Source organism: Drosophila innubila, assembly GCF_004354385.1.
Source record: "Drosophila innubila isolate TH190305 chromosome 2L unlocalized genomic scaffold, UK_Dinn_1.0 4_B_2L, whole genome shotgun sequence".
NCBI lineage: Eukaryota > Metazoa > Arthropoda > Insecta > Diptera > Drosophilidae > Drosophila > Drosophila innubila.
The window spans coordinates 26936947-26963708 of NW_022995372.1; the positions used below are offsets into that span (position 1 = coordinate 26936947).

General features: G+C 35.2%; 1 protein-coding gene across 1 annotated transcript in view; it reads left to right on the forward strand.

Moving 5' to 3' along the window:
• Nucleotides 1-26762, forward strand: part of LOC117781281 — a 50181-nt gene that overhangs the window by 23244 nt on the left and 175 nt on the right. The window contains 26 exon segments of the mRNA XM_034618033.1: nt 9946-10198; nt 10733-11396; nt 11459-11614; nt 16897-16906; nt 16909-17031; nt 17087-17219; nt 17281-17342; nt 17345-17375; nt 17377-17519; nt 17522-17553; nt 17610-17631; nt 17634-17682; nt 17684-17936; nt 20900-21008; nt 21011-21217; nt 21220-21245; nt 21305-21350; nt 21353-21412; nt 21956-22076; nt 22460-22754; nt 23944-24042; nt 24475-24709; nt 24712-24796; nt 24798-24949; nt 25009-25160; nt 26672-26762. Coding sequence (XP_034473924.1) covers nt 9946-10198; nt 10733-11396; nt 11459-11614; nt 16897-16906; nt 16909-17031; nt 17087-17219; nt 17281-17342; nt 17345-17375; nt 17377-17519; nt 17522-17553; nt 17610-17631; nt 17634-17682; nt 17684-17936; nt 20900-21008; nt 21011-21217; nt 21220-21245; nt 21305-21350; nt 21353-21412; nt 21956-22076; nt 22460-22754; nt 23944-24042; nt 24475-24709; nt 24712-24796; nt 24798-24949; nt 25009-25160; nt 26672-26762 — 3609 coding nt within the window.

The following is a 26762-nucleotide window of genomic DNA, read 5'->3' on the forward strand; positions in this document are numbered from 1 at the left end:
GTTTTTATAAGGTAGTAATTTCTTTTAAGTACTTTTATATATATTGAAATAAGTAACGGGTATCCTATGGTCGAGATATCGACTATAGCCATTCCCACTTGTTTAGTCTGAAAATATTCAAATATTGTTGTCTTTCTTTATTTTAGACCCCGTACTTAAAAAAAGTACAGGTGTCTATTAAGTTTGTTTTAAAGAATATGTGCGTAACAGGCAGAAGGACGCGTGACAGACCCTATAAAGTATATATATTCTTGATCAATAGCCGAATCGATATAACAATGTCCGTCTGTCTATATGAACATCTATATCTTAGAAACTATTAGAGGTAGAGACACCAAAGTTGGTATGTAGGTTCCTAGTTTTATTATGAAAATCTTTTTGGTTTAATGAGATATCTCAACCAAACTGATAAAATATGCGTTGAACTTGGTTTTATATATCCCGACCAAAGTTGGTTTGAATCGGACCACTTTTTTGTTTTATGAGATATCGTAACCAAACTGACAGAATATGCATTTAAGTTCGTCTTATACATCGTTACAGAAGTTGGTTTAAATCTGTTCACTATAACATATAGTTGTCATAAGACCGATCGGGCGAAAGTCATGTTTTAGTAAGAAAAACTTTTGTGATTTATGAGATATCGTAAACAAACTGATGGAATATGCATTTAAGTTAGTCATATACATCGTTACAGAAGTTGGTTCAAATCGGTTCACTATATCATATAGCTGTCGTAGGACCGATCAAATTGGCTTTCTATATCATATAGCTGGCATTGGGGCAAGTAGTCGATAAGGTAATACAGCGCTCTGCAAGATCGTCAAGCTAAATATTTTTGAATTCTTAGTAGTCTTTGCTTTTTCCATAGTAAGTACGGGTCTCCGACAGTCGAGTATGCTCGACTATAGCGCCGTGAGGGAAGCGAGCCGATAGTTGGCGAGCGAAGCGAGCAAGAGGCGGGGCTCCCTAGTTTCATTTTGAATTTTGATTGTGCGACTTAATTATAGTATATATGCAGATGCAATCAATATATATACATTTGCCGACATCGACATCGCCAACACCGTTATCTTTTCATGTGATAATCGTAGCTCTTCCCCTCAGTTCCCTAGGGTTTCTCTCTTTCTCTCAGCTGTCTACTGGCCGTTTTGACACTCTGAGTGGTTTTAGTTGTCAGAGTGGAAAAATGTGTGCAAAAGCGTAGCTATGAAAATTCCTTGCATAAAATATGAGCTGAAGCTGTGATAGGAATGGAGCCAAGGCAGGGCGGGGGGTACAATTTTGATCTTGGGAATTTTAAGCCAAAAAATATTATTGCCAGCTGGTTGACTGCGAGGAAATGGCAAAGTATGCAAAGATTGATTGATTGATTGAATTGATTGAAAAGATTTTGTTGAAAATACGATACGCATTAATGTCAGAAAAGTGAAAGGTTAAACGGCAAGAAAATTAAAGAATATAATAGCCGGAAGTTATAGACTATGAAACCTTGAGACTTTCCTATAGTTGTCGAATTTATTAATTTTTTTTTTTTTTATAAAAACAATTATTATTATGTATGGAGATTTTCGGTTGGTTTCGTTTTCTGGGGCACCTCTGATTAATATTAACTATTCTTGGTTGTAAGTTCCCCTACTGTAATACACTGTGCTTTATTGAAGAATAATTATTATTTTCATAAAAATATATGTTTTTAGGAAGAAGCTCTTCCACAACAACAAATAATTTAGCTTCAGTTTCAGAAATTAAAGATAATAACTAAAATTAATATTAAATTTTAATTAACTTTACGCATCTAATCTAAACAAAGTAATCTATAATTTATAGAAGTATAACCTTAACCGAAACCGTAACCCTTAACCGGTAAAAACCGATTGCAATTTGTAACCGTAACTGAAAACGTAAACGAAAAAAATTTTTCTCACCATACCGAAACCTAAAAACCGAAACTCTTTAAACCGAAATAACCGTTTAGTAACCGATTCATTTATAAGGGTTAATTTCGGTTCTGCGCGTCGCGTGGCAGGAACTAATAAAAACTAAATGTCTTTACCAGCCTTCTGAACAGGAAGCAGACCGTTACTTTGATCGAAAATAAAACGCGCAACTTTGCTTTTGATACTCCAGTTCAATCGGTTCGGGCTTTGAAAAGTGCACAAGTGCGTGTTTGTGTTTGTAAATGCGTACAACTTATGAAACGGTATTTCATAACCGAAACTTACCAAAAACCGGTAACTGTTACGAAACCTACATTAAAAGATTTTGCGTAACCTTTAACCGAAAACTTTAATGCGAGAATAACCGAAACCGTAACCTAAACCGATATTCGTTTCGGTTTTAATCCCTGGTTTGCACACTTGATTATCAAACTTTTTAGATTTCTATATAATTATAAAGCATTTTTAATTGTTAGCTGCAGCTTTAACAGAATTAATAAATACTGTAATTAATTAAGAATATATGAAAAAGTTTTTTTTAAGACTATTGAAAGACAGGAGTTTTTATAATCAATTTGTATCTAAAGCTATTAATCAAATTTGCTGAAATACTTCACACTTGTTAACCAATTTAAATTTTTTTTACAAATACTGGAAGCAAATCCCTAACATTAAATGAAACCTTTACTTCTAGAGTGTAGTACTAATGTGATTACCGCTTAATAAGAGTATAATATGTATTGAGTAAACGGCACGGCATTCTTTTAACTTTTATCATGTGTGTTTTCTTTTAATATTGCACTCAATTTTTTAACTTGGGCGCCATACAGTCGCTTGGCAAATTGATGTCTGTTGTCCAGTCAAAAGAAGTCCTTCGGGCTTAGAGACCTGGTACTTCAGTACAATTTTCCTTTAATGGCATGTGTGGCACTTTTATTGATGCACTGAACTTTTCGCAGTGATGTATGTGTGTTGGTTGTTTTCGTTGACTGCACTTCACGACTTTTCAGAATAGAAGAAGGGATGCAAAGGCGACACAGTCTAGTAGGAGTAACAACAACGACAATAGTTTGGTCAGCATAAATTAATTACATTTGGGACAGCATAGACAAGCAGTTCACACGGACAATGTCGTGTGTTGACCATCATTTCAGTGTGTGTAAATGCTGACTTAAGTATCTTATGAAAAGCTCTTATGCTCTTATGCTACTGATTCTGGCAGTTACATCTTTATGAGACTTAGTACCAGTTTATTACAATGTTCAGTTTTAATTAGATTACTTAAGCGCTTCTGAATTGTTTCTGCACTCGCATCGAACTTACCTATAGTGAATTTACACGAAATTAGAATATCAGATCATTATATATATTAGAAAAAGTCTGGGCGGTAAATAACAATCAAGACTTCTGGTGTCTGAAACAATATGAAAATTTTGAAAAATTATGAAATGTGAATAAAAAAATTAAAAAACGAAGATAATTCAGCATAGCTCGCCAATTAAATAATAAGAAAATGAGTTCGATGAACCGAGTTAGCCACTACGTGCACAAAATAATGTAACCACAATTCGTAGGAAAGAAGTCAATTGGGTTTAATTCGCAAGTACATGAACAAATAAATAAAAGAATATTTTTCGAGAAAAATAGATGTGCATTATAATTTTTTTGTAATGGTTTATAGAAAAATATGAAAGTTTATTGAAGAATGTAATTGTTCAGAAGCTCTTTGTAGGGAGTACCAACTGTAGTGGAGTCTTTAACTGACTTATTGAAAGTGAAAATTCTGATAGCACCCTTTCCTTGTCGCTGTCATGATTGTCTCAGGAACATGAGTCTAACCTACAGTGTTAAATTTTCGTATTGAACTACCTGGCTACCTGACCTGACTAAGTGATTAGTTAAGCTGCTGGCCTGCTTGTTAGTCATCATCACTATCAACATTATCATCATTAAAATTACATCATTTGATTTCAATTAGAGGTATTTAGTTCAAGTCAGTTACGCCAAGTTGCGTTGTGAACACGAAAGCTAATGAGCTGTTTCTTCTCGTGAGTTCTTCTTTTCGTCAATGTCATCAGCGAGGGCTAATTAAAACATAAACTGTTCCTAGCATGTCTCAAGAGTGTTGGAAATGATATCGTCTCACGAGCTCACGCAATTACACGGGCTTAAGCAGCAACTGATTAAATGTAAGTCATTTGGTTGGCTAGTTGTGCGGTTCAGTAGATGGGTTGCTAGGTTGGCGGTGGTTTTCGGGGCTATGCAACGCTTACAAATTAGTCTCCTCGGTTCCCCCTTCTCATCTGGAGACATTGACGGAGCCTCGAGGTCTCACTCTGCTTCAGTGCGCTTTCAACGCCCACACTTAAGCCGATTTAATTAATTATTCAGGACAACGTCTCACAGCTCACAGCTGTCGCTCCATTCCAATTTCCTTACAGTCTTTGCCAATTTTAATTCTCCGACTGTCGACTGTTCCAGCTGCTGTTGATTTAACAGACGAACGCATTAGATGACACATTTTGGAGATGAAAACAGTCAGCTCAACTGAAGCTGTTGCCAATTGCATAAGTTCAGTTTTAATATTGGCTTAAAAATTTTTATCAAAAATACGCGCCGATTGATACTTCAATCACCCAAATCCGATAACTGGTTCAAAAGATAAATAAATTTGAAAATTTTAGTGGACTTCTCAAAATGAAATGAAAACTCAGTTTGTTTGTCTGTTTGTCTGATACAATATGCATTTAACTTAGTCTTAAATATCCTGACCAAAGTTGGATGAAATTGGACCACTGTATCATATAGCTGTCATAGAACCGATCGGGTCAAAATTAAGTTTTAGTATGAAAAATTTGTTTGTTTAGTGAGATATTTTAAACAAATTGATAGCATATGCATTTAAGTCAGTTTTAAAAATCCTGACCGAAGTTAGTTCTTATCGGACCACTATATCATATAGCCAATCGGTCTGAATCTGAAGCTTACCCTTTTTGCTCACAGTGCACAATGCCAATTTTTGCTTTGTTTTTATTAATTTATATTTTTATTTTAAATTTTTAGATTAAACTGAATTTTGTTTTTCACAAAATTGGATGTCAGAAATTTTGGGGCTAGAAATTGCTTTCGTCACTAGACTTTTACCTCGTGTAGAGGTTTTTTTTGTGGGATTTAGAATACCTGAAAGAGATAGATTTAGTTTTATAAACTTTACTTAAAAAATAAGTAAAAGGGTATACTGTGTTCGTTGGAATTTATGTAACAGGGAGAAGGAGGCATGTCCGACCCTAGAAAGTATATATATTCTTGATCAACATCAACAGCCGAGTCAATGTAGCCAAGTCAATCTGTCCGACCGTGTGAGCGTCTAGATCTCAGAGACTATAAGAGATAGAGATATCAAATTTGGCACACAGATTTCTATAGACCGGTCAAGTTTATTTTAAATTTTCGACACGCCCCCTTCCGCCCCTGTTAACCGCGGAAAACCGTCCATCCGTGTGTATAATCAAAAGGATCTCAGAAAATACGTTACGTCTCAGAAATAACGTTATCTATTATTATTATCTATTATCCCACTAAATCGCATCAAGATCGAACAAGTAGAATGTCAGTTATAGCGAATTAATGTTTTCAAAGTAATACGAGTAATTTGTTTCAAGTATTTTTATATATCTTGAAATAAGTAAAGGATATCCTATGGTCGGGATCTCGACTATCGCCTTTTCGACTAGTTTGTTTTTGGAACTGATCACTATACCATATAGCTGTCAGTCAAAAACCATGTTATAGTACGAAAAACGTCTAACAGAATATGGACATTTTCACAAATTGTCAATAAGTTTTTCTATATTTTTGCTAGCATTGACTTAAAAATTATATTTTTGCTGTTGACTTAAAAATTATGATAAAGTTTATTTGACGAAATCTGTCTTTCACTATCAATAATTTAATTACAATGAACAAACTTTACCCTGCAAATTACCTACGAATCAAATGAAAACATTATTAATACATAACACTTTAAAGTAGTCGCAGTAAAATACTTTATTAGATTTCGATAAGATCAGTGTTTGAATTGTTTGCCGCTAAAATACGGCTTCTGTTTTTGTCACATGCGAACGCCTTAATTTTTTGTAAATATCATAAAAATGAACAATTGCCCAAAATCAATCTTAACATAATTGTTTAAATTGTTTTTGAAAGAAATTGAAGGCGCGAGAAAGTAAAGGCGTAAGCGTAAGATAAACATGTAATTATTTGTTCCCAATTTATTTTAGGACTATTTTCCTTAGGCACCATCTTACACTGTGATAGTTAGTTACCCCACTTTTATTAACCCTAAACTGATTACCATATGCATTAGCAGCATAAAGCAGTTTGCTTTTGAATTCCTATTTTAATCTCCCAAAGGACATACATTTCGTATATAAGTATAATAAAAGTTGCTGCCTAAACTATTCACAATGCATGCTCTCTGGCAAAAGGAGGCTGAGAATGTTCCCTTCTTTGGCTGAATTTTATGAGCGAAGCGTGTGGTTCATGTCACCAATGAAATCCCTATGGTCCCTATGGGATACAACAATATGTGAGAAGGATATTAAAATGGTAATCCCACGATTCACATACTGCTTCAGAAGAATGTTTATTGGCTAGAATTTGCATTAACAATTTGCCCACTGGTTAGAAACACAAATTTTCAACTCATTTGCTATGCGACTCTGTCTCTGTGGAATGCCTTTTAGCTGCAACAACAAATTGAAACAAGTTTATACAATCACGGAATTACACATTTAATAAACATGCATAAATGTTTATTTATTTTCATCAATCTGTGTGTAGTCCGTGTGCGGACTGAAATTCTCTCTGCTTTGGTTATGGTTTATTTATGGAATTAATTACAGAGCTTTTCATTTTGTGATTTATTTGCTGAAAATAGCACCATGAAAGCATGGCCAATAGGAGTCTACTAGTGTGATTTATAAATATAGATGTTATAGGTAGATTCTTGTTATACTTTGTAATCTATTTAACTAACTTTCTGTTTAATAAATATCTACACTTAATGCAGTGGGAATTGAGGGATTTAGGAGACAAAAATTTGTTATTTGACTAAAGTTTTTCTTCTTCTTGTGAGCAAAAGTTGAGTATTTATTCAGATTATTTGCCATTTGATAACCTATGATATAGAATCTATTTATACAATCTAGAATATTTGTTGTCTGTACTTTCATATATGGAAGTTTCAACAAAGGACTTTTATACATTTGTTTTATTTTAAATGTATTTTATGTCATTTTGTTCAATATAAAAAGATTATTTAATTAAAAAAAATGTTTATTTGAATCGGAAAAACCGACATTAGTTTTCTAGTTGATTTTGGGTAAGAGATTTGTGAAAATTTGTTCCAACTGATATTGTATATATTTAAAGCCTTTCGCCTTTGAAATTTAAAAAGAGCGTAGGTCAACTCAAAAATTTAATTATCCACATAACTCATCCTTATAAATAACAGCAATCTTAATAATGACATACTCATCTTGCAATTTATTATATAAACAAATCATTAAATTCTTTGAAGGTTTCCGTGGCCCAAATGAGGCAACCAACCAACTAGACATTTAAGCTTGCCTCTTGCATCTGTCATTAGCGTAATGAGGACTGAAAGCTTTTGATAAGAAGAATGCAACAAGGGTCGACATTGGCATAAGTTGACTGTCGTTATCAGTCCGGGAACAGGCCTTGACTTCCTCCAACTGGTTGTCTATTGTTGTTGTTTGTATATAATTAATTACGACCTTACCTAACTAAATCATTGCCAAAATCGGTGGTGCTTGGTTGGATGGTGCAATTACGTAACAGAAATCAGTGTAGGCTCTACCTTTTTTTTTTGCTATTGCGTGTCGTGACTTTTTGGTGCTGTCATTAGTCAACTTAAGTGAATTTCCTTGTGTTTTTATCACCATTTTCCACATTTTCCCATTCAGGGGCTCTGATGGCGAGTCATGTTTCAAATGTCTGGTTGTTGTTTTAGCGTTCTGGTATTTGCACTGGTTTTCACCTCTTCTAATTAAAAGTTGTGGCAAATTTTTGCGGTTTGTTATTTACCTTTTTGTTTGTTTACTCTTCCCTTGTTTTTCTGCTCAATGCACCCCTACCTTCTTCTTGCGTATCCTTTGTTATGCAACACACAATTTGGCGACACAAGAGTGCAGGTTGTGCCCTATTTTATTTGAGCTTGGTCATGATGCTTTTACCTGGCACTTGACACAATACCTAAAAGCGTTCATAAAAAATATCAAAAGAGGATGTGCATGATTTAGAGTTACGATTTGTGTACAGGCATGTTTTTCAAATCTCTAGGAACCCAAAAATTATTAGTGTCAAAATATTTGAGGAAAGATTTGAAAAATATAAGTTAATCATTTATTTAAAATGAATTTTTTTATTGTGTAAAACTGACTCCAAAAATAATACCGAATGCCGCAAGTTTAGGGGGAAAACGCTAAGTCCCGCTAAAATTGAAATGCTAACATTTTCCAAACCATAGAAGCTACAGATATGTTCTTTATATCGTTGAAAGGTATGCTTGAGAGCTTTAAGGCGTACATTTACAATTTTTCTAAAGTAAAGTAAAGAGGTTTTTTTTTGATTTTCTCCCCTGTACCCAATAAACATAAGCGTAGTGCAGGTAACAGAGCCGCTTTATTAATCTTTTAAAGTATACGCTAATAGGTCAATAATTTTTGATCAATATGAATTTCTTTCTGCAATGTTCTTGTAGATAGTAAAGGCCAAGGTTGTTATGTAAATTTCATATACAGATCAAGAAAATTTACATTTGCTCAGTCTCTTTTGATACAATACACTCTTATTTGATTCTAAGCTTAAACAAGTTCTTGCACTTTGTTAACTAGTAAAAAAAAGACCTATGGTCACTGGGCACAGGGTCGAGTAGTTTTGACATTTGGACTTGTTTTTTTGTTTGTAGTTGCATTAAGGGCAGTTTCTGCATTTTTCCTTCCTTAATACTTCTCCGCTCTTTTGTGGGTAAGCATTGCTTTTTTATGCTCTGTCGGCTGTAAACTAAAATCGTATCTGAAATGGCGGATAGAGCTTACAGGAAAAATATAAGAAAACTAGTTGGACGGAGCTATAGTCGAGCATTCTCGACTGTCGGAGACTCCGTACTTACTATGGAAAAGCTAAGACTGCTAAAAATTCAAAACTATTTTGCTCACTTGACGCCCTTGCAGAGCACTGTGTTACATTTTCGACTACTTGTATCAATGGCAGCTATATGGTATATTAAACCGATTTAAACTGGTAGGGATATATAAAACCAACTTAAAAGTATATTCTGTCAGTTTGTTCACGATATCTTATAAAACAAAAGTTTTCATACTAAGACTTGATTTTCGCCCGATCGGTCGTATGACAGCTATATTATATAGGCGTCCGATTTGGACCAACTTTGGTCAGGATATATAAGACTAACTTAAATGCATATTCTATAAGTTTGGTTATGATATCTCAAAAAACAAAAAGTTTTTCATACTAAGACTTCATTTTCGCCTAATCGGTCCTATGACAGCTATATGATATAGTGGTCCCATCGAAAAAAGAAGCAAACTTGATCTGCAATATAGATGAACCTACAAACCAAGTTTGGTGTCTCTAATTCTTATAGTCTCTGAGATCTAGGTGTTCATACAGACAGACAGACAGACAATCAGACTGACAGACAGACGGACATTGCTATATTGACTCGGCTATTGATGCTGATCAAGAATATATATAATTTATAGGGTCTGCCACGCCTCCTTCTGTCTGTTACGCACATATTCTTTAAAACAAATTTAATAGACCCCTGTACTTTTTTTTAAGTACGGGGTCTAAATATACTTCATTGTTTGAGGTTGAGGTTTATTTTTCATGCCGACTAGCTTTTCCCTGATTTTGTAGGAACCAATTAATTTTCATTTTCCCTTCCGCCTGGTTTCAGCTTCCCGCCAACTACGCCGCAAAGTGCCCTACGCTGGACATTTGATGACGCCGCGTCGCCTTTGGCTGAACAAAATACCCACACAATGCGACGTGGTTATCGAATTTCCCGAGGATGCACCGGATGAGGCACTGCGCTGGCTACTCGCCCGCATCCGCTCCCAGCCGCCAGCTGGACTGGGGCTCCTAGTCCAGGTAAAGGCACACGAGAGCTCCAGACGAAATGCCTTTTATGTGAGCGCACCTGTTAATATGTAAGTATATTTGCTAAGCTTCTTTACTTTTGTATCACAATAAAAAACTCGGCGGGTTTTTACTCTCATTCTCTGAGTAAATTAATGTATCTGAAATTGCGTTGAATAAGAGCAGCTATTACATCCTTTAAGGCATTATTTTGCAACTTAGTGAAGGTTTATTTTTCAGATTCACTCAGTTCGTATTTTGGAACGACACAAATCAATGCTTAATGATATAAAATTTGTATAGGACTGATCTGCTGAAATAGTTTTGTATAAAATCCGTTACTTAAAGAACAAGTAAAAGGGTATATTCGTTGAAGTGTGTTCAACAGAGAGAAGAAGTCTTTCCGACCCTATAAAGTATACATTTTCTTGATCAGCATCAACAGAATATTCCTGAATGGTACAACAAATATAGACTTTAAAATTATTGCATTAGGTACAAAAATCTTAATTTTATTATTTTAAAATGTGTGTAATTGGAAGATTCCATTCAAAACATTATTGTTATTTTCGTCAACTTATATTTATGGTAAATATTTGCTGCAGCCTTTTCAGGGCGGCGGAGGAGGCACGTCTGCCGAAACGTTTACGTCCGGACTTGGGAGGCGCATTGCGTGAATTTACAACCCGCGAGAGTCACTGCTTTCAACAGCTGAGGGGAGATGTGGGAAGCACGGCATTGTTCACATCGCAGGAGCGTCAGTGGCTTGTGTTGCAGGTGCTGCAAGGACTGCGCGCCGGTTGCAGTGATATCGATGCGTTGCAAGGTCGCGCTTCAGTGGCTGAAGGTCAAAGCATTGTTGCCGCTTGGCAGGAGTCGGGACTGATCACACAGGTCTTTCCACTGCACGAGTCCTGCTCCCTGACACAGCTCCAGACACATTGGGTGAAGCAGATCTTTGCCCCGCAACCCTTGGATGACATTGCCGCTTATTTTGGTGTGAAGGTGGCACTTTACTTTGCCTGGTTGGGACACTACACATGTGCTCTGGGTGTGCCCGCTGTTTTTGGCACCATACTCTACTGCATACTGTGGGGCAAAGGTCAAACTGCACAGGATATGGGCCATGTGCTCTTCTCACTCTTCAATGTAGCCTGGGCATCGTTGTATCTGGAGGCCTGGAAACGATACTCCGTGGAGTTGGCCTTTCGATGGGGCACGTTGTCAACGCCCCCCGAGCTACTCGAACCGCCTCGGCCGCTCTACAAGGTGAATAAATTTTTATTTGCAAGTTTTCTTGATTTGACCTAGTCTTCTTTTATATTTGATAGGGTCCCTTGGAGGAGAACAATGTGACGGGTCGACTGGAGCCGAAGGAGGCGCCTGCCTGGCAACGTCGCGCCTTTCGCTATTTGGTCAGCTTTCCTGTGATTGGACTCTGCCTTTGCCTGGTCTTTGCCGTAATGTTTCTCATGCTGCGTTTCCAGGTGGGTGAATGTTATGTATAAATAACAGTGACAATTGTGTATATTTCGGACCGCCGAAGTAACAATACTTTTGCAAACAAAGTTAAATTTTTTATCTTAAGTAATTAGCAGCATCAACATAGACCTATCACTTTCTCCACTTCTCTACTAATAAAAGTATTCCATAGAAAAATCCGATCCACACGATCAGAGATCTACTGTGGTTTTTTTAAATTTAAACAATATTTTATCTTTTTCTGTGATAAAATTTTAATGTTCAGAATAAATTTTTTTTCTTTATTTTGAATTCTAAATGAAAATAGCACATTTAATAGCTGCATTGATAAGAAGATGTTATAATTCGGGAAATAGCTGGACAAATAGGAGAAGACAAGTCGTTTAACGTATGGGTGTGATTATTAAATAAAAATGTCATTTTGAATTTTATTTTTATATAATTATAATTGATAATTGTAAATTGTTTTAGTAATTAATGAAGTGGGGATAGTATTCTCTTTTTTTAAAAACTAAAAAAAAGGAAAAAGAATTGCAGTTTTTTAATTTATTTAAATTTATTTTTAGTTAGATAAATGGTAAGTGAGAAGTCAGATGTAATTTTAAATTAACGCTCAAAATAATAATATATAGTTAAAAAGTAAATAACATACTCGTGACTTTTGATTTTTTTGCAAGGGTATTTCCAATTTTTTTTCAGGCAATTTTGCTCGGTTGTCACACAGTGCGTATAATTAATATTGTTTTACGTTTGATGGCAGCCCTGTCCCCTTGCCTGTGTGAATTGTAATTGTCTGTTTATAAGGTCGCGGATGTTAGCGTGTGTCTCTTGATTGTGTTGCCTTCATGTGTGTGCGATTGCGTGTGTGTGTGTGAGCCGTGTTTATCAATTTGTTTAGCGGATTCCTTTGGCATTTCATGAGCGCGCTTGTTGTTGTTGCTGTTCACGCTTTTACGAGCACACGCAGAGGCACACATACATTTGCACATTTCCATGCACACATTAATAGGCACACACTCGCACACCTAGCAATCACACTCGTTCACGCTCATTTTCTGGCTTCCGTTTGCTTCCTGCTGCATTGACTTTTATGCGCATATTTTTTTGTCACTTCTGTTTTTTTATCAATAAACAAATAGAAAAACAAAAATTGAAAAACGTTATTTATCAATCACAATAGAAAAAAAACAAAAATTGAAAAACGTTATTTATCATTCATCACGCCTCATTGAATTATTCGTTTCTTTTTTCGTTTTGTATGTTGTTCTTTTCCACAGGATTGGCTGGATCACCATAACATACCCGATAAAGGAATTGCTCAATGCATGTATAATTTGCACAAGGTTCTTATATTTATTTACCTTCATTATTATTACTTATTATTATGTAGTATACTCGTCACTCAATTTGCTCTTGACACCTATGACTTGATATCATGTCACCCTACGCTCACAAGACCATTAACATAACCATTAAGGGTATCTTAACAACTCGTAAATTTTAATATTTCGGATCGAGTTTCGTGTTATACCGTCTCGAAATTGTACCGAAAAAAGTCGATAGTAAATGTAGAATTACTGAGACTGTGACAAAATATAGTATAGTAATATACTCGTACTGTATACGGCTGACTTAGTTATATTGGTAAGTGGATTCTTAAATATGTCAAAATTTTGGTTATTAGTTGTTTTCAATGTTTAAATTTTTGCAATTTAATAAAAATTTTGATTTTCTTTAATGTTTTCATCAGGAACCGAAGATATCAGTTAATTAACAAAATGTTTACTTTATTTGCACCAGAAATATAAACAACATCAAAGTTTTATTTCTTAGTAACTTTTATATTCAAATAAAAAAGTTAAAACTACCAATTATGTGATATTCCGTAAATATCACATACAAATTTAATTATTATTAATTTAAAATTTTTAAAAATAAAAAAGTCGTATTTTTTTAAACCAATACAATTACAAGAAGCATCATTCTTAGCTCCTTTATTATTTCATTTGGAATTTGAAGATTTACAAATTTGACTCTCAAAAAACTTCTTAAATATGTAAATGACTAAGTTTAACAGATTTTGAATAAATTTATTGGTACTTGCCTTCAAGTTTTCATATAAATATTATTCAACTATTAAGATTTTTATCTGATGAAATTTTAAATGTAAAATGGGCATGGGCTTGCCAGGCAAGTTTTAATTAAAACTTCACTCGGAGAAGTCGTAGGAGATTTTCAATGCCTTTTGGCCATCAATTTGCATACGAATTTTTAAAGGACACACATCCACATACACAGCCTTATACATACACACAGACTCACACATTCAAAGACTTGTCAATTGAAATAAATTAAAATGCTCCAATGGCGAAAAAGAATGTCGCCTGATGATACAGAGAGTAAAGACAAAGAAGAGATAATGAAGTAAAGATAAAGATAAGCGATACAGGAACCAAAAGGGACATTGACAAACTTGTAAGCCGCTTTGCTTGACGTTGGCAAATTGTACGCATAATTGAATGCTAAGAATAGCAACAGAAGTGAATGAAACAACATCAATAGCAACAGCTATAACAAAAGATAATGTCAACAAATTGGTAATCGTTTAATTGTCCTCTTTCTTAGGGTTTGCTTTAGGCGCTATTTCTGGCAATGAAACAATTATGGTTTGTTCTTTAGTAACCACAGTTGAGTTAGTCAAATAAAATGTGATGTATATTAATATATATTAACTACTCATAATATTTTAATAATATTATTTGTATAAATTGTAGTTTGAGAACGACATTTCTGGTGTTAAGTTGAGTTGTAATTGTAATAATTATTGTTAGTAAAATTGAAATGTAAGTGACATGTATTGAGTGAAGCTTATTGCTACTAATATAATGGCCATGATCCAAAATTCAATTGCTTATTGAGTTTAATGAAATTATTACAAAATATCATAAGAATTTTTATATATTTTAAGCCGATAACATTCGTGTAATTTTAGACAACGGGCTACATAAATATGGAATATTGGGTTAAAAATACATCTCCAGCAGATAAATATGTCAAATTGCATTTATACTACCTTTCACAGTAAATATGAAATTATTTTCGAATTAGAATATGCACACTAGGGTGCATCGATTTAAAAAAAAAAAAAATGGTACCTCTTATTCGTAATATACGATGTTTTATCAAAAACTAAAGTTCTAAAATCAAGTCCTAGTCCCCTTTTGATTTTCGCTAACTTATATGCATACTCTATCAGTTTGGTTAAGATATCTCAACTAATGCTTGATTTTCGACCGATCGGTCCTATGGGAGCTATATGATATAGAGGTCCGATCAAAAAAAGAAACAAACTTGATCTGACTGCAGTATATTATAGCGGAACCTACATACCAAGTCTGGTGTCTCTAGCCTTTATAGTCTCTGAGATAATGTGGATATGAAATGTCCTATGTTGATTTTTATGCGGTATAGGAGGCGTGGCCGAATTCTGAAACAAACTTGATCTGCTTGCAGTACAGAGGAACCTACATACCAAGTTTGGTGTCCTAGCTCTTATAGTCTCTGAGATCTCGGTGTTCATACAGACAGATGGACGGGCGAACAGACGGACATTAATATATCGACTCGGCTCCAAAGTTGGTTCAAATCGGACCACTATATCATGTAGCTGTCATAGGACCGATCGGGCGTAAATCAAGTCTTAGTATGAAAACTTTTTTGTTTTATGAGATATCGTAACCAAACTAATAGAATATGCATTAAACTTAGTTTTAGTTGGTTCGAATCGGACCACTATATCGTATTGCGCCCATAGGAACAATATAGATATATATAAAAAGCAGCATATTTTGCAATCTGTAAGTTAGAATAGAGAATTCTTTATATAAATGATATTTGTATTCGAATTTAAATTTATTGCAATGTTATTAAAAAAGATTAGGAATTATAATAATAGTGTTGCATTAAGAGCTCCCACTTATTGGACATTTACTTGACTGGTTTACCATAACAGACTCAACTGAAAGTGACTCGCCCAACTTGGAATAACCACAAGCTGACCTGACAATTGACATGTTGTAGTTGTGGTTGTTGTTGGTGTAGCTGTTGCTGCCATGTTAGTTTGACGTACTTTGTTGTTACAGTTTATGCATGTTCCTTGCCTTAAACTGGAATCTGGACAGTGGCATTTTCGGTTTTCATAGCAGCTGCGAAAGCGCTTAAAAGCAGCTGTAATGATGCACGACAGGAGCAGAAGAAGGGATATAAAGTGCTTGACAAGCTTAAGTTGTATGCTGGTCAGTGTTGTAAAAGACCTAAATACCTGTAGGTGTGTGGTCAAGTGGCAGCTAACAGAATAATGGGGTTTCACTTTAAGCACATCGCTGGTTGAGTTTAATGGACCGATAGAAAGAGGTCGGAGGCTTAAATGGTTAACTTTTACAGTCAGCTTAAAGGCTTACAGATGCAGGTTGTAGTCTGTAGGTTAAGTAATGCGTATTCACATTATCAAACGATAAATTTTTACATAGTTCCCATGATTAAAATGCGGTTCGCATATTGCAGCTGTATGCATTCATTATGTGACTGTCCTTTGTTCTGTCCTGTTCTGTGTAAATTATGACCAACTACCTTGGCCCAGGCGGCTGCTAATTAAGTTGAAAATTATGCAACAAAACAAAAGAGACGCCCACACACATACACCCCACCTCTCTCATTCACATGCAAGCTCATATAGTTTAAAAAGCGCAAAATTGCCATTGTTCTCGTGTGCCACAATGGGCGCCTGTTGGTATGCAGTGTTTTTATTTAATGAATACTCATCAGTATGTCAGACAAAAAGTCTACTCGTTGTAAGAGCAATAGTGTAATATGCTACCCCATGCAGGATCGAACAGGGTATATCATAGTCTCATATTGATGTTTAAATTCCTAGTGAAAGCACTTAAAGTGCCACTTAATTGTCCTGAATTTACCCTGGGGCAATTTTTCCTGAAATCACAATCGTTGCTCAATTGTACACAAAACTTAATTCAATATGAGTTTCCTGCCACAACAACGGATATATCTTAATGCCACCGAATGAAGCTCGTAAACACAGCCAATAAGCCAAATGAAGTGCGTGAACAGCAAAATGAGTATTAATTAACTTACTGAGCGAGGAAAATTAACACCAAATCAAAAAAAAAAAATGAGTTGGACAACTTGTAAAATTGTTTATTGATGTTAATAAATGCTAGCTAATTCCATTCAAATCTGCATTTATTACTTTTGTTTGTTCATCCATTAGGATTGGTGGGACCCAAGCTGCCGGAGGAGAGTGTCCTGTGCTGTCTCAGTGTGATACTGAAGGTTTTGCTGGCTGGTGCCATTACCCTGATGGATGAGGCCTACTTTAAGCTGGCCGTGTGGCTCAACGATCGCGGTAAGCATTCCACCGAATACAGGCGCATGTATTTTCTTATCAATATCTTTTATAGAGAATTATCGCCTTCAATCGAAGTACGAGAATCATTTGATAGCCAAGGTGGCGCTCTTTCAATTTGTCAATTCATTTCTGTCCCTATTCTACATCGCATTTTATCTGCGCGATGAGGAAAAGCTGAAGGAGGTATTTTAAATTATAATTATACTTATAGTATACTTTTATACATTTAATTGTTTTCTTAGCAACTGCTGGTCTGCTTATCTCTCGCCAAATTATTGGCAATTTACGAGAATCGGCCATTCCTTATTTCCTGAGCAATGGAAGTTGGCTAAGCTGAGTTTAATATGTGGGTGCCTTAAGTCCCACACAGAACGTTAATCGCAGTCTTGCCGAGGAACTTGCAACCGCCGAAGAGAAACTAAAGGCGAGGCAGCTGCCGCCGGTAAAACAGGAGCAGCAACAGCAGGCTTCAAGTAAACGCAATATTGACAGGCTGAGATTGAGAGCTCTTTGTACAAAGTATTAGATTCTAATGTTAATTTGATTAAGTTAGTTATTCGACTTGTGTTTTTTAGTACGACGGTACTTTCTCGGATCACTTGAGATGCTTGTTCAGATGGGTTATGTCGTACTCTTTTCGGCTGCCTTCCTTGGCTGGTATCTGTGCTTTGATAAACAACCTGATGGAAATACGCTCGGATGCCTTCAAGTTGGCTCATGTGCATCAGCGTCCGTTTGGACAGCGTGTGGCTAACATTGGCACCTGGCAGAATGCACTCAGCATTTTGTCTCTAGCCGCGGTTATTGTTAACTGTGCACTGATTGGTTTGTCCGGCCAGGTGTCCCGGCTGTGGCCTGGCCTGACCACCGCACAGACCATAATATTGATTGTCACACTAGAGGTAAGTTGACTCGGAAGTACATTCAACTTGAATGCCAACCCGCGCTCAATAAAAAATAAAAAGAAAGGGTTTGATAGTTTTGGGCAATGCATTAAACAGACAAGAAGCGGATCGTTGACATTATCGTATAAACAATTATTTATATGTACTCTTGTAATGCGGGCTTCGACCTGATTTTGGGTCAACTACGACAATTAACAACGGATAGAATATTCTTCGTTTTTCCATTAAACTGTTCTATGATTGCATAACTAATGTTAAAAATAAAAGGTCTTACAAATAATTATTTATACTTGAGAAGGTTGAGCTCAAATTCAAATAACATTCAAGTTAATGAAGCTGTAGAAATTGAGGCTTCTTGTAAGAAAACCAGGAAACGCAAATAATATAGTTTGAACAAATTAAAGTCCAAAAAGCCTCCAGAAGAGAGGGGAAAAATACACATAATATATTTTTGTACGACCTATTCAAAAAAAAACTTTTATTTTAAATTTTTAATTTAAAAATCAAAATTTTAGTTTAACCTTGATTAAAAAACTTGACAAATAATTCTTATTAAACCCATTACTTAAAAAAATAAGTTAAAGTGTATATTGTGTTCGTTGGAATGTATGTACAGAAGAAGGGAGTTCTGATCAGCATCCAACACCTGAATCGATATAGCCATGTCTGTCTGTCCGTCCGTGTAAGCCCCTAGACCTCAGAGACTATTTAAGATAGAGCAACCAAATTTGGCACACAGATTTCTATAGATCCCACGCAGGTCAAGTTTGCTTTAAATTTTTGACACCACCCCGCCCCCTGCAATTCGAGAAAAAGCACCACACGCACAGTTTTTAGATAATTCGGTTTTTATGATCATTTACGTTATCTATTTATATTATCTATCATCCCACTTAACCACAGCAAGATCAGACAAGTAGAACGGCAGTAATAGCTAACTAAAGCTATTAATAATGAAGGCAATACAAGCACTCAAAAGTATGTAATTTTCGTTAGATAGTAATTTCTGGTATAGATAGTATTCTCTGGTCGAGATCTCAACTATAGCCTTTCCGACTAATTTTTAACTTATAAAATAAAAATTGAAAATATAACATATGGTTTAAAATTTATTCATAAAAATCACTGCGGACGGCAGTTCGCGTTAGTGACGAAAGCATCTCGAAGGGTGCGAAAGGCGACTAACTATATATACAGCTAAGTTGGAAAATTTGCTACGACTGTCCGATCAGATCGAGTTATATACCGATCGAAAGGTTTAGTTTTAACTTACAAAATGGCATACTCAAACTTTTTCAAACCAGCCTGGGTCGTGAGATACGGGGATGTAAGTAGGAGGGAAAAATTTAAATGATTGCAGCTAATAGGGCTGTTAGGTCTTTTGGTAAAATTTTTTATTTTTTTTTTATTTTTTAAAAATTTTACTTAAAATACGCGTCGATTGATACCTCAATCACCCAAACTGATAACTGGTTCAAAAGATAAATAAATTTGAAAATTTTAGTGGACTTCAAAATGAAATGAAAAGTCAGTTTGTTTGTCTGTTTGTCTGTTTGCATCAAAGCGCCAAAGAAGCTTAAATGTAATGATGGGGATTTTCTTTATTTTTTAAAATTCTACTTAAAATACGCGTCGATTGATACCTCAATCACCCAAACTGATAACTGGTTCAAAAGATAAATAAATTTGAAAATTTTAGTGGACTTCAAAATGAAATGAAAAGTCAGTTTGTTTGTCTGTTTGTCTGTTTGCATCAAAGCGCTAAAGAAGCTTAAATGTAATGATGGGGATTGATTCTTTTCGAAAATTTAGAAATGTTTGTTCTATGACTTTTCACTTCCGCCAGCTTAGCGGGAAAACGCTAAATCCTGCTAAAATTGAAACCTCAACAGTTTCCAAACCATAGAAGCTACAGATATGTTCTATATATCATTAGAAAGGTGTGTTTGAGGGCTTTAGGCGTAATTTTTTTTTCTAAAGTACTCAGGTAACATTTTACAGGTGAAATAAAGTTTTTAGTTACATTTTATGATTTCTGATAAAACGGCTCTAACGATTTCTGTTAAATTTAATATGTTGTAATACGTACAATTTCGTTTTGGTATATCAAACATAAATTTTGGTTGAGGGGTTCGGAAGATATTACCTGTTAAGTGAATAAATACATTTTTCTATCGGTCGAAAATCACGTTTTAGTACGAAAAATTTTTTTGTATGAGATATCTCAACCAAACTGATACAATATGCATTTAACTTGGTTTTATATATCCTGACCAAAGTTAGTTTAAATCGGACCACTATATCATATAGTTGTCATAGGACCGATCGGTCCAATATTAAGTCCTAGTATGAAAAACTTTTTGTTTTACTAGATATCGTAATTAAAGTCTAGTGACGAAGAGACTTGATATTCATTTTGTGACGAACAAAATTAAGTTTATCTAGAAATAAAATATAATTATGAAAAAACGAAAATTGCATTCGCACTGCGCAAAAAAGTTATTTTTATGTACAAAGAAGATCACTTTTACTCACAGTGCACAATGACAATTTTCGCTTTTTTTATATTACTTTATATTTTTATTTAAAATTTTTAGATTAAGCTGTCTTGTCACAAAATTGGACATCAGAAATTTTGGGCTCAGAAATTGCTTGTCACTAGACTTTACCGTTTAGAGGTTTTTTTGTAAAATTAAAATATACAATTTATTTCTTATTTTTGTTTTTTACGTTAATTTTAATAATTAAAAAGTATTTCTGTTATAATATCAACTAATAATTCGATTTCCTAATTTTTTATACAAAAGTCATAATCGTTACGGTCCCAGAAATATACACAGAAGTTGCTTAAGAATAAATTGAACATATCAATTTAACACTGACGCTACAAAGTACAGGGTAGTACTCTCTTATTCTCTCGACTAAATCGTTCTTACTTTTTTGACAATGATTATACGCAGCACATCATGCTGGGACTGCGTCAGGCTCTTACCTGGCTGTTGCCGGAGCTGCCCTCCTGGTTGGCAGCGGAGATTGCACGTGCCGAGCATTGTCGTCGTGAGATGCAGTGCAAGGCACCTCACCACGACCCACACCACCGACGCCGCCGTCAACCACATCCACACAACCGGAGCAGGATTGCACGGGCGGCAACACAACGCACGATCAATCCATGGAGAGTCAGCTGGCAGAGGATATGCTGCTCTATGGACCTGAAATGGCCGCTGCACGCTTTGGCCGCAGCATTGAGGCGGATGTCAACATTTACGAGAATCGCGACTCTCGCCGGACTCACCTCCATCGCAGGTGAGTGTACTCGACTGTATGTCAAAATGCGCATAGCTTAAATCCAAACTTAATTGCAGACTAGCACAATACTCATAAGACCCTTGCACGAATCCACGCCGCCGCATGAGGCGCCTCACTCAGCAGTTTGCACCAAGATGGCAACGGCGGGTAAGCAACTGATGAGAGTACACTGCTATTTGGGGTTATCTTATAATGATTTTGCACACGCCAAGTCAATTAAATCCATTCGATGAATGGCAAATGAAGCTTGCACATTTCGCATACACAAATATACTCAACACTATTTAAAGTCTTTAATTTATTTTCTAACTTTTCTTATAAACAAATACAGTAGAGGCTCTAAAATTAAAATGTAAGAATTTAAGAATCTGAAAATTTGCATGCATGCATACACTGAATGTGCAAAAGATTAGATCTTTCGATTTTAAATTGGGAGCGAAATAAAAAATTCACTTTTCTGTTTGGTGTGCGTTTGAATTTTGTCTAAAATACAAAACAATTTTAACAATTTTACAAATGAAGAAAAGAAGAATAAAGAAACATCTATAAAACAGAACAGTATCAATAAAAGAATACAAAAAACAATATTTTTGTAAAAGCGATCAACTCAAAACCCAAATAGTTTTAATTTATAAAAAAGCCCTTATAAGCAACTCAAGTTTATTACTTTTTAATTTACAATAATTCTTTTATAGCGCTTGTAAGAGTTGTAGAAAAGTCGCAAATCTTCATACCGGATATACCACCATTTCTTGGATATTCGGTACGCAATTTGAGCGCTCTGCCGATACAGAGTCAAAGAGTAAAACAACAACAGCTGCTCATCGGGTAAATCGATAAATATTTAAATACAATCGAACTTGATGTACTTTCACATACTATACTTACAAATACACACGATATGTACTTAAGTGCTGTGATCTCGAAAACGCTGTGTGTTGTCTTCGCCTTCCAATAACTCCAAAATTTGTTATGCGAATCTATCTCAATTGGCCAAACCTTCTACTTTACAAGTCGCTTCTACCTGTTAAAAGAGTACTTTCTGTAAATATTTTCTCTAAATAGCTGTTAGTTTGTTGTAAATTTAAATTAGGGGTATTCCAGCATGGCATACCTTTAGTTGCTCAGCTTACACTTTTTCTCAACTTATTTACAATTTTCACTCCATTTTTCTCTTTACTCATTCCTAATTCGCTTGTCATTCGGCACAGCGCTTCAGCCAGCACGCTAGCTCTGAACTCTGCTGCTGCCAGCTTTGCTCCGCGCCTGCAATCGATGCAGATTCAAGAGATTCCTCCATTCCGTAAGAAATCTAGTGATTCGGCTGATCACACTGGCAGCAGTACCAGCAGCAGTCCACAGCGTGCCTCGATGCGGCAGCTGCAACTACAACAACTACAGCAACCACAACTACAACAACAACAGACGTCGAAGATATCGGAGATTCCGCCGTACAGCAAGACGCGTAAAATCTCCGCCGAGAGCGCATCTCACTTTCCAATGAGCGTAAGCCATAGAGGATTATAAATTAAATATACCTTTCCACACCTAGATACACAATCTTTCTAGTCGATTCTCACTTTCCTATTGTGCGTAGACTGAAAACCAACAAACCCTCGATACGTGTCCCTAAACTATAAGTGATAATTCACAGACTCCACAAATACTAGTACTAATTTAGTGATTTGCTGTACGTAATATTTAGTTGGTAAAGGCTTCATTTTACTTTACGCGATACACATAGAATAGTATTACGAGTGATATCATCTACCTCTGAGGATATATGAGCATATGTGCTCATTTAAAAATAATTAAAATTAATATTTTTTTCATTTTTTATATATAGGCAAAATATTAGCTGGTAATATTATAAGTAACGGGAAAACATTTTTTGGACAGTACTAATAACTATGAGGCCTGGAACTCAATATATAAATTCACTTATTTTATTATCTTATTTCATTAATGTAACTAAAGAATTTCTTTTTCAATAAATATATTTTATTTTTGTTGTGTACGAGTAAGTAATATTTATTTTACGAAATAAAACATTGGCAAACTAAAAATTAGGAAAAGCCAAAGTTAGGAGTAATGTTATACGAACTTACATCGCCGATCAAATCATACGTCGAATACAAGCATTAAGATTTTATTGAGTTTTTAAACATGGTGGCACACAATATTTAAATATAGACTCTTTGATTTTGTGATAACTGGTTTGCTAGTAGAGCAAATTCAAAGGGTAAAGTCAAAAATTATATTTAAAAATTTTTTAAACAATTGACTATCGTAATAGAAATAATTAAATATAGTTTTCTTTAAAAATAGTTGATAAATTCTGTCGTACATTATAGAGTTTATTAATTATTTTTACTATAAGTACTTATTGACATAATAAAAAATTTTTCTTTCTACTACTATACAATGAAATAAAAAATTTGTTTGCAAAATTCTTCTAGTTTTAAAAAATTTATTCAAATAAATTTTCTAAGCACATGGGAATAGATAGTCTCTAGACTCAAGTCTGTTCAAATTTTTTCATAAATATTATTATATTTAAAATTTTGATTAAATATATTTTTAAATAAGACATTAAAGAGAGTTAATTTGACTAGATTTGAAAATTACTAGACTGCCACTTGTCGTACATAATTATACAATCTTTCTGCGACTAACTACATTCTTATGTTTAAAGGATAAACTACACATAAAACTTCACGCACCTGAATGGATGTCCCGTTTAAAAGTCAACGACAATCCGAACCTGCATAGAAGCATAGATTGCATTGCCAAGGTAGTGAGAGATATATATCACTAATAGCGTAATCTATTGTATACAGTTGTTCAATGTGTGTCGATGTTTGCTGTTGACAGACCCCCAAAAGGGCTGCAGTTTGATAATTTTCTATAGCTTGAAACAACCCCAATATATTTAACCAAATTATGAATTTCAATCATAAAATTTATATTAACAGCTTATGTTGATGAAACCAAATTTTGTTTAGAGTTCAGAGTTTATTGGCAACGCGGGGACAGTAAATTATTAAATGGCGACTGCTTTAACTCACAATTATAACTATTTTCACGCAGGCTTAACACTCACAATACTATTTGTCTTGCATGAAATCATAAATTTAGCCACAAAGCTTTTGATGTGTGTAGTTAGCTGCATGGTATCATTTAATCGATCAGCTGCTCATCCAGTACTCTATGTTTTCATGTGAAGGAACTCACAAGCAATGTCGACAACACGGATATCCTAAAACCTGCGCCATCCTGGAGCAATGTGGCATTGAAGACCGGCGCATCTGGCAGCATGCTAGCCACGCCTCCCGCCTCCCAGCAACAGCAGCAATTGTGGCATCATCGTCTTCATCTTCGTGGCGGCGGCAGCGTGTTTAGTCCCAGTGGCATCGGGCCTGGCGCCTCCAGCATCATCAGTAATTCTCAGTCACGACCCAGTGTGGCGCTCTATCAAATTCCTCATCGAGCTCATCACAGAAGCAGCAGCAAAAGCAGGCGAAAGAAGAGCGAGAGAAGGAAAAGGAAAGAGAAGGAAAAAGAGAAGGAAAAAGAGAAGGAAAAAGAGAAGGAAAAGGAGAAGGAAAAGGAGAAGGAAAAAGAGAGGGAAAAGGAACTGGAACAGGCAGCTGCTTCCACTGCATCCACATCTGCGGGGAATACTGATGATGAGGCTAAAGGTAAGTTACGAACTAACATATAAATGATAGCCCCACAAAATTTAATCACTATCCAACAGCATGGAATTACGCCAAGAAATCGCGACTAAAGCAAAAACTGGTCAAGAGTGCGCGCTCTGTGGCGATTTTTTCCCTCAAGCTGAAGGAGCGTCGACAGCGTGAGGCGGAAAAGGCAGCAACGATTGCGGTGGAGCATGCCAAGGTATCAATAGTATTACTATTTATTCAGAAAGCAAGGTCATCATCAGATCGCCGGAGATACCGAATACCCTGTAGATATATTAGAGTCAATTTGTATAAAGTAAAAAAATGTATAAAGCGGTTTGAAATTCATAATCTACGATAAATTCTCAGAAGAATTGCCAAGAAACCATGGGTCTAAAATCAATAGCGAGCTTCCACTTTTACGGAGAAACTATACCTATTTTCTATACTGGTAATTGTCTGTTAGGTGTAACTTGCCTCTAAAACAAAAAAAAAAAAATATAAAAAAACACAAAAAGAGGGCTAGTTATAATGAATTTAGAGATAAGAATAATTTGTCGATCTCTTTTCAATTCAATTTAAAATTAATTTAAAATTAACTTTTTATTGAATTATTCTATTATTCTAAAAAACTTGACAAAAGTGCTTACGTTTAAAATTCAATTAAAAAACTATCTAGGACCGCTTTCTAACTCTTATCTCTATATTCATCATAATTCGGCCTCTATTTTTTTTTGAGGTAAGTTCCACCTAACAGACAATTACCCAAATAAAACTAGTCGGTTGGTGCTACAGTCGAGCATACTGACTGTCGGAGACCCGTACTTACTATGGCAAAACCAATATTGGAAAAGTTTTCTTACTAAGACTTGATTTTCGTTTGACCGGTCCTATGACAGCTATATGATATAGTGGTCCGATTTGAATCAACTTTGGACAGGATAGATAAAACCAAGTTATATGCTTATTATATCAGATACGATATCTCATTAAACAAAAAAGTTTTCATACTAAGACTTAATTTTCACCCGATCGGTCCTATGACAGCTATATGATATAGTTGACCGATTTGAGCCAACTTCGGCAAGGATATATAAGACTAATGTCAATGCAAATTCTTTCAATTTGGATATGAAATCTCATAAAACTAAAAAGTTTTTCATAATTAGACTTGATTTTCGCCCAATCGGTCCTATGACAGCTATATGATATAGTGGTCCGATTTGAATCAACTTTGAGAGGATATAAAACCAAGTTATATGCTTATTATATTACTTTGTTACGATATATCACAAAGCAAAAAAGTTTTTCATACTATAACTTGATTTTCGCCCGATTGTTGCTATGGGCGCTATATGATATAGTGGTCCGATTAAAAAAAGAAATAAACTGGATCTGCCTGCAATATTGAGGAATCTACATACCAAATTTGATTTCCTAGCTTTTAAATTGTTCTTATAAGTTTTAGTACGGGGTCTAAAAAACAAATAACTTCTCTGTGAAGTGGAAGTGGAAGCTCGACATTGATTTTAGACCCATGGTTTCTTGGACAATTCATCGTAGATAACGATTTTCATAACCGCTTTGTCGCGAAAAAAATTGAACCACTCTAGTATATATACTTTTCGATTATATATCGTGACAAAAATATAGTAAAGTCTTTAAGCTTATAACTGAAATATAAAGGATAACATATACATATTATAAAATCGTTATCTTCCATATTTTAGGCTTTAGCTGTTGCCAGTGCCTCAGGCTGTGGGCGGCGAACTGTCATTAATTCCCATCGAGCAACTAATACAAATTGAGGATATCAAACCTGCGATCA